This window comes from Saprolegnia diclina (assembly GCF_000281045.1).
Source record: "Saprolegnia diclina VS20 unplaced genomic scaffold supercont1.66, whole genome shotgun sequence".
Classification (NCBI taxonomy): domain Eukaryota; phylum Oomycota; class Saprolegniomycetes; order Saprolegniales; family Saprolegniaceae; genus Saprolegnia; species Saprolegnia diclina.
Window position 1 is genome coordinate 94885 of NW_008246133.1, and position 7783 is coordinate 102667.

At 59.1% G+C, this 7783-nt stretch overlaps 5 protein-coding genes across 6 annotated transcripts; 4 read left to right on the forward strand and 1 right to left on the reverse strand.

Annotated features, from left to right (window-relative positions):
• The first annotated feature begins 955 nt into the window (after positions 1-955).
• Positions 956-2447, forward strand: SDRG_14009. Of its 2 annotated transcripts, none has more exons than XM_008620112.1 (3): positions 956-1578; positions 1620-1796; positions 1854-2447. In XM_008620112.1, exons 1-3 carry the CDS (start codon positions 1001-1003, stop codon positions 2272-2274), a joined length of 1176 nt encoding a protein of 391 aa, XP_008618334.1. In that variant the 5' UTR covers positions 956-1000; the 3' UTR covers positions 2275-2447. The 2 variants fall into 2 exon arrangements, with proteins under 2 accessions (XP_008618334.1, XP_008618333.1); XM_008620111.1 differs by having other exon boundaries at positions 1623-1796.
• Positions 2448-3577: 1130 nt separating this feature from the next.
• Positions 3578-4811, forward strand: SDRG_14010 (hypothetical protein; the record flags this gene model as incomplete). Its single annotated transcript, XM_008620113.1, has 3 exons — positions 3578-4294; positions 4351-4553; positions 4607-4811. 3 exons carry the CDS (start codon positions 3578-3580, stop codon positions 4809-4811), a joined length of 1125 nt encoding a protein of 374 aa, XP_008618335.1.
• Positions 4812-4816: 5 nt separating this feature from the next.
• SDRG_14011 (hypothetical protein) lies at positions 4817-5744 on the reverse strand (the record flags this gene model as incomplete). The annotated part of the gene is made up of 3 exons (XM_008620114.1): positions 4817-4820; positions 4860-5314; positions 5595-5744. 3 exons carry the CDS (start codon positions 5742-5744, stop codon positions 4817-4819), a joined length of 609 nt encoding a protein of 202 aa, XP_008618336.1.
• Positions 5745-5804: 60 nt separating this feature from the next.
• On the forward strand, positions 5805-6935 carry SDRG_14012 (hypothetical protein; the record flags this gene model as incomplete). The annotated part of the gene is made up of 3 exons (XM_008620115.1): positions 5805-6190; positions 6238-6411; positions 6464-6935. The coding sequence occupies 3 exons, from the start codon at positions 5805-5807 to the stop codon at positions 6933-6935; spliced, it is 1032 nt and encodes a 343-aa protein (XP_008618337.1).
• A 435-nt stretch (positions 6936-7370) lies between these two features.
• Positions 7371-7707, forward strand: SDRG_14013 (hypothetical protein; the record flags this gene model as incomplete). The annotated part of the gene is made up of 2 exons (XM_008620116.1): positions 7371-7609; positions 7641-7707. 2 exons carry the CDS (start codon positions 7371-7373, stop codon positions 7705-7707), a joined length of 306 nt encoding a protein of 101 aa, XP_008618338.1.
• Positions 7708-7783: the final 76 nt, after the last annotated feature.

A 7783-nucleotide genomic window follows, 5' to 3' on the forward strand; every position in this document is an offset into this window, starting at 1 on the left:
GTGCTTGGCGCGGAGGTGCAGGACTTCGTCGCGCAGTGATGTGCGGCGGCGCTTGGCAGGTCGCGCGCTCTGGCTGAGCATGGCAGGAGCATCAGATGCCGCGCTGTGGAGCGCAGCGACCCATGCATCCAAGTCGTCGGCGTCGGCGTCCGCGGGAACGCACAGCGCCAAGATGTCGTCGTCCACGGCCTCCATCACGCACGATTCAAAAAATGGGCTGGCCAATCGGCTGCGAGATGTCCATTCTGAATTGCCTAAAAAAGTTCATTGCGGAGATCTAGCCCAAGCGAATGCGACCGGAACCGTACCTAATCGCGGGCCATGATCGCGGGCTTTGCTCTACGACAACACCGGACCCATGCTACAGTGTATTCCACTGACTGGAGCTCATAGTCTTCTACTAGTAGCGGTCAAGCGCCCACGATGCGTGTATGATAGCGAGGACTCGGACCAAGATGAGCCGCTCTCGTTGATTGGCACCCCGGCGCGTACGCCTGCTGCCCCGTTGAGTGATGTGGCGCGACTTGAAGCGGGCATGGACTTGACACCGGCGCTTGTCGATCGATTTCTCAAGTAGGGTTCATAAATTGCCCGTGCAAGCCTTCACTGACGACGCCTATAGCGACCTCCGACGTGACCCTGCAAGTCTGTCGCATTCTTCCTCCCTCGGTGCTCTCATCGCTCCTCGGGTCTGGCGCGTCACTGCCATTGCCGACTACGGACGGGGGCCATCTCGCGGCCGAGATCATCGTGCTGCCCCTCCTTTTTGAGTACCCTATGAACAGAGATGTCGTTCGTATGCTCCCGATGTTGCATGGGGTTAGGGTCACTGGAGCGCGACTAAGCTTAGGGTCTTTGGCCACCTACAAATATCTTGCAGTGCTTGTAGCGATGTCGGTGACCAGGATTAGCTGCCGCAGCGTGGCTGATATACACCAAGCCGAATTTCCAAACGGGCCAATCACTGTCGAGAAGCAGCTTCGATTTTGTGGCAGCTGTGATGCGAACCCGTGTCAACAGCACGGCGACGGCCGACGACCCGATCGCCGCCCTTGAGGCACGCTTCGAAGCGCAGGCGCGCGCGAACGCTGCAGAGCTTCAGGGGCTTCGTGCTGCCCTTCGCCCCGTCGCCCCACCCGGCGAGGCGAGCCGGGCCAAGACAGCGCTCGAGCGCGAGAACGCCGAGCTCAAGGCGGAGCTTGCAGCGCTCAAACGCAAGCATCACGAGCTCCAGACGATGTTTCAAGAGCACCTTCGTGGCGTACAGCTCGCGGCGACAACCATGACTACCAAGGTCCACCGCCTATGTGGATTGAACGGCGACGACGAAGCGGCCGCTCCCACCGTACAGGCCATTGCGCCACCTGCGGTCAGCAAGCGTCCGATAGCGACGCGTTCAAGCAACGGTTCAACGACAGAGCAGGCGACAGCCAAGCGCCCACGACGCCAGCGCAAAAGTGCGGTCGAAGACCCCGGCGATCCACCCTCGGTCTCGCCGCCTGCCACCACCATGAGCGACGTGGCGCGACTAAGAGCGGGCATGGACTTGACGCCGCAGCTGGCCGATCGTTTTCTCAAGTATATATCCCACGTATGTCTAGAGACTCAAATGGCTGCAGTAGACAGCTTCGAGGCCGTACGCAGAATGGCATTTGTGGCACGACCAAGCGGGCCTGCCGCATGCTTCCTGCCTCGGTGCTCTCGTCGCTCATGGGGTCGGGCGACCCACCGCCATCGCCGGCGTCGTACCAGTACCTTCTCGAAGCCGAGATCGTCGTGCTGCCTCTCTTTTATGAGTACCCTCGGATACACAATCTCGCCAAGGTCCTATCAAATATGTGTTGGCAATGTAGGAATCACTGGAGCGTCGTCATCGTCTTTGGCCTCCATAAGGCCGCGGACCAGCCCGCGGTGATTGTATTCTTCGACACGTTTGATAGTCGGCTCGACGAGGCTGGGGTTCGAACCCACGTGGCCGACTTTCTCATCGCAGTGCATCGCAGCACCCGCTCTGGAGCCAAGACCACGCTCGAGTTGCACAACGACCATGTCAAGGTGCCATGCCAGGACAACCCGAATGACAGCGGGCTCTGGATGCTGCGCAACGTGGAGCGAGCGCTCCGCGCCTGCACCGACACGCGCAAGGTCTGCCCGCCTTCGTCGTTCCTGACCAACTTTTGGAACGTGGCGCTCGAACACCGGATCCGCTTTGACGTCGACGGTGCGCAGGACACGGTCAAAGATACGCGCCGAGCAATGCTCGCGATACTCTGACACTGTGGATCTGCTTCGATGAGTGACAATAATGATCCTGATGTTCGTCGTTTCGCGTTGCATCGCCCGACAGGATGCTATCGTAAGCAGCTTATATCGAGTCGACACGGCCATAGGCCGCTAGGGCAAGTGCACCTTGTCGATTATCAAAAATAAAATTTTGTGAAAAGCCTTGTTTCTGGTGTCATCGAATCGGCACATTCTCGGGTATTGGAATGTAGAATTACTTGTACAGCATCCATGGGCTACTATCGAACGACACACACTTGGACACCACGTCGATCGTACCCCCTTTACTGATTGATGCCTTGCGTGAGCAGTCGGAGGTAGCACAGTTGGAAGTCGCAGACATGGCCCGCCAGCGATATTTTCAAATGGACCAATTAGCGACGAGAAGTCGACCAAAGATCTCTGATGTTGGCGCTCGAAACATACCTGGAAGCTGCAAGAGCGGCGCGCTGCATTTCGCGCCACCGCCCAATGAGACGAGCCGTGCCAAAACAGCGCTTGAGCGCAAGCGTCGTGAGCTCCAGACGAGCGTCCAGCACGCGACAGCAACCAAGGCAACCGCCAATGAGACGTGAACAGCAACGACAAAGTAGCCGTGTCCGATGTCCAGGCACTGATCCGCCTGTAGTCGGCGAGCCTTCTACAGCGCCGGACCATTGGCTACGAGACGGAGTCCAATACCCATCCAACTGGATTGTCCAAGACATACAACGCCAAGCCATGATAGCGACCCTTCGACGATTCAAAGCTACATGACTACACTAGTACTCGTATGAAAGAAGACAATCGTCCCAAGGTTATTCCTTGCTCGATGTGTTGTGATTTGAAAAAAGGTCGATTTTTCAAGGGAAAATGACGGGTGACGCGCCTACAGATAGGTGGTACTATGATGGTGTCCTGGCATCGGTACCCACGCAGAATCTTCAAGCTTTCTTGGTCGTCTGTCTGGACGATCCGCGTTGAACCATGACCAGATTCAGATGCATGTACAGAGCGTTCGTTGAGGCGAGCACTCTTTACTCGTAGTGTCTTCTCAGCACACATGGTAGGTCTTCCGGCGCCACTGTCGCGCCTCATGGTATATGCAAAGAACCACTTGTAATAGCAATATTGTCTTCCAAGAAGCAAGTCCTTGATCAGTGGTCCTTGATACGATCATGTGCTGGCGTTATCGCACAGGAATGCATGTCGTACAGGTCATCGTTTGATTGGCCGTTGAGAATTATTGTCCTCTGATTGGTCCGTGAAAAATCTCGAAGCTGACGATCACAACCAAAAAGAGCCCGCGACGAGCATGACCCAGATGACCACCAGCATTGCGTACGGCGACGACATCTTCTGCCAGGACATTGCAGTTCTCGTGCCCACGGTGACGTCGGGCGAGGCTAGCCCCAACTCGCCGTCGTCCGAGTCGTCGGGCTCTGAGACCAAGAAGCGCCGCCGGCCCACGATCCTCGACGAGCTCAAGTACCTCCGCGCCAAGCACGACGAGCTCTCGACACAGCTCGAGCAGCTCCGAGCGATCACAAGCATTGTGCCAATCGAATCCGAGTGGGCCAGCCGTGCAGCCACGCAGGCGCAAGCGGCGCAGCAAGCACTGTACGAGAACGCCCAGCTCCAAGGTCTCCTCGACGACCAGATGAAGCTGCTCGCGACGCTCCAACGTGCGTTCACGCGCCGCCCCAAGCTGTGCGCGTACTCGGCCATGGCGTCGTGGAAGCGCGCGTGCTTGGGCCTGACCGACCGACGCGCGACGCTGACCCGTGTCCTCGATGACCACTACGACAAGCTCAGCACCGAATACGTTCGCCACGACCTGCACACGCACGAAGCAAGTCGCGAGCGCTACACGCATATTCAACTGGACGAGAGCGCGGACGGCGACGAGGCGTCGTTGGCACTGCACTCGACGGTCTGCCACTCGTGGCCCGTGCCGTATACGACGCTCGCAGAGCTCTTGTGGAACATGATCACGACGCCGATGCCGGAGGTGAATGGCCTCTCTAACACAGTAAGTCTGTAGCTTCTACGACCGGTAGAGCCTTTGTATCATGCATGTTGACGTAGCTCAACGAGTCGTTTGGGACGGAGATGACGTACGCGCACCATGTTGCGACGACGTTTCCGGCGCACTTTCCACCGATTCAAAGTCGGATCGCTGCACGCAAGTACGTCGAAGCGTCGCGGGTCGTCCTTGTGTGGCGCTCGATCCTCGAAGACGCTTTGACGCCGTGGAACCCGCAGCAGCTCGTCGGCAACGAAGCCACTTGGTATAGTGCAACAATGATCCCACGGATAGAAAAAACATCATTGTACTGCGTAGGATGGTCGTGAGTGACCAAGGCGACGGCACGTGTCGGTTGCTGACGCACGCGCAGATGCGGCCGCCGATACTGCCGCCCAATGCGACGGACGACAGCCTCTCGTTGCCACCAGGAGTCTTTGCCGAGTGCTTTCTGGGGCATTTCCAAGTAGGCGCCAATATGTTTGAGGCGCTCATCCAGAGCAAGCTCGCCGCCGCCCCGTAGCGATATCACCTGCCATGGCTCTCTAGTAATGTATTCAAGTGGTGCAACCCGCGGCGAATCCACTCGGTCTCGAGCTTGTCGTACTGGAGCTGCGTTAGCCGCAGCATGTCTTCGCGGCGACCACTGGGGCCGAGCTTCGCCAGCTTCCAGGATGCGACGCAAGGAAAGTTGCACGCTGTTGACTTCCGGGCAAACGCGCGTTCGAGAGTCGCGACAAGGCGGAGCTGTTCGCGTAGAAGCTCTTGGAGGCGGGCGTGTTCATGCATTGCGTGCTGCGCCGCAACGGCTTGGCGCTGCGCCCGCGCGGCCCACGCCGACGCCGTGGGCGTGAGAGCGCGCTGGGACTGGAGCACTTGCAGCTGCGCCTCAAGGTCATCACGCTTGGCACGGAGGCGCTCGATCTCTTTCCGAAGCGATAGGCCGCGCTGGCGCTTCTTGGGCAGTGTAGCATCCTGGGCGATAGCAGTTGCTTCGCCCGTGAGCGGCGCGAGGCAGTCGTCAAACTACATGTCGTCGTCGGAGGCGGCCGTCTGCTCATCTACATGGCGGCGACAGGCAGCTGCTTGGGAGGGACTGCAAGTTGCTTGTCGGTGATTGGCCAGTCAAAATGGGTAAGTAGCTGACCAATTACCGACAAGAAAACTACCAAGCATCTTCGATTTTTGCGCCTGCCATAGTTCGAGCTTGGGTCAGCCCGATGACCGACGACCCGATGGCCGCGCTTGAAGCGCGATTCGAGGCGCGGGCGCAAGGGACCGCCGCAGAGCTACTGGAGCTTCGCACTGCCCTTCGCGCCGCCGCGCAGCCCGACGAGGCGAGCCGGGCCAAGGCAGCGCTCGAGCACGAAAACGCCGAGCACAGGCCAAGCTCGCAGCACTCGGACACGAGAACGCCGAGCTCACGGCAAAGCTGACAGCGCTCAGCAGCAAGCATGGCGAGCTCGAGACGTTGTTTGAAGAGCACCTTCGCGACGTTCAGCACGCGTCGACGACCATGACCGCCAAGTTCAACCGCCTCCGTGGCGTCAACGTCGACGACAACGACGACTCGCCGCAAGCCACCACCCCTGCGCCGGAGAGAAACGCCATGGCTCCGCCCGCGGATGGTCAACCTGCGGGCGCGGGTCGTGTGCCCAAGCCGGCTGCCTCAAACAGTCCAACCGAGGCGCCACCTGCGCTGATGCATACGAGCCAGAGACCTACCACAAAGCATGCGTCGGCCAAGCGCCCACGATACCAGTACGATAGCGATGGCTCAGACCAAGACGAGCCGTCTTCGGCGAATGCCACGCCCACGCTGCCTGCCGCCTCAATGAGCGACGTCGCGCGACTTAAAGCGGGCATGGACCTGGCACCGGCGCTCGTCGATCACTATCTCGAGTACACTCCTCGTGTGTGTGGTTCAACGACTGAGACTGTTGTCGTAGGCTCCTCCAAGGACATACGCACAATGGCATTTGCGACGAGACCAAGCGGGCATGCCGCATGCTTCCTGCCTCGGTGCTCTCGTCGCTCATGGGGTCGGGCGACCCACAGCCATCGCCGGCGACGTACCAGCACCTTCTCGACGCCGAGATCATCGTGCTGCCTCTCTTTTATGAGTACCCTCGGATACATCTCTCCAAGGTCCTCACGCTGTTGTCTTGGGGTTAGGGATCACTGGAGCGTGACTATGGTCTTTGGCCTTCATGCCACCGCGAATCAGCCTCCGGTGATTGTGTTCGTCGACACGTTTGACAGTCCGCACCGCGAGGCTGCGGTTCGAACCCACGTGGCCGACTTTCTCATCGCGATGCATCGCGCCAGCCGTATGGACGAGACGGCCACGCTCGCGTTGCACAACGCCTATGTCAAGGCGCCGTTTCACGACAACCCGAATGACAGCGGGCTCTGGATGCTGCGCAATGTGGAGCGAGCGCTGGGCGCCTGCACCAACACGCGCAAGATCTGCCCTTCGGTGTTTGCGACCAACTATAACAACGTGACGCTCAAGCATCATGTCCGCAAAGATGTCCAACGCGTGCAATACTCGTTCCACGACGCTCATGGTGTCGACTACGCGGGAGACTCGATCTACAACCGACGCAAGGCGATGATCGTCATTAGCCTAAGATTAACCCGGTGACCAAGATCTTTTGTCTTTTCGAGTTGATTCGCCAGGAAGCGGTGGCGAAGCTGCAGCACTACGCCATAGCCTTTCGTAGGGCGATCCACCACCCATCGCTAGCGCAGACCACTGGAAACATCGCTGCGAGATATGGGTGTGCTGCCGACAATGAGCCAAGCTGGTTCAATGACGCTGGCTGGCTGCGTGCTTCTCCGGGTGAGTGCATCGAATGTGTATAAATGACCAACTTGTACATCTTGAAGACCAAACCAACTGGACGAGTCCACCAAGTACACTTCACTCGAGGCTGAAAGACATTCACTCCTGTGCAGGAATGCGTGTCGTTTAGGTTTTCTGTCGTCTGATTGGCCCGTGAAAAAATTGAAGACAGGTGCGGATCACTGCTGAACAGGTCCTCAACGCGAGCCTCTGCCGAGCAGAGCAACCGAAGCGATGGCCAGCATCGCGTACGACGACGACATCTTCTGCCAGGACATTGCAGTTCTCGTGCCCACGGTGACGTCGGGCGAGGCTAGCCCCGACTCGCTGGCGTCCTTGTCGTCGGGCGCGGAGACCAAGAAGCGTCGTCGACCCACCGTCCTCGACGAGCTCAAGTACCTCCGCGCCAAGCACGACGAGCTATCCACGCAGCTCGAGCAGCTCCGAGCGATCACGAGCATTGTGCCCATCGAGTCCGAATGGGCCAGCCGGGCGGCCACGCAGGCGCAAGCGGCGCAGCAAGCATTGCATGAAAATGGGCAGCTCCAAGGCCTCCTCGACGACCAGATGAAGCTGCTCGCGACGCTCCAACGTGCGTTCACGCGCCGCCCCAAGCTGTGCGCGTACTCGGCCATGGCGTCGTGGAA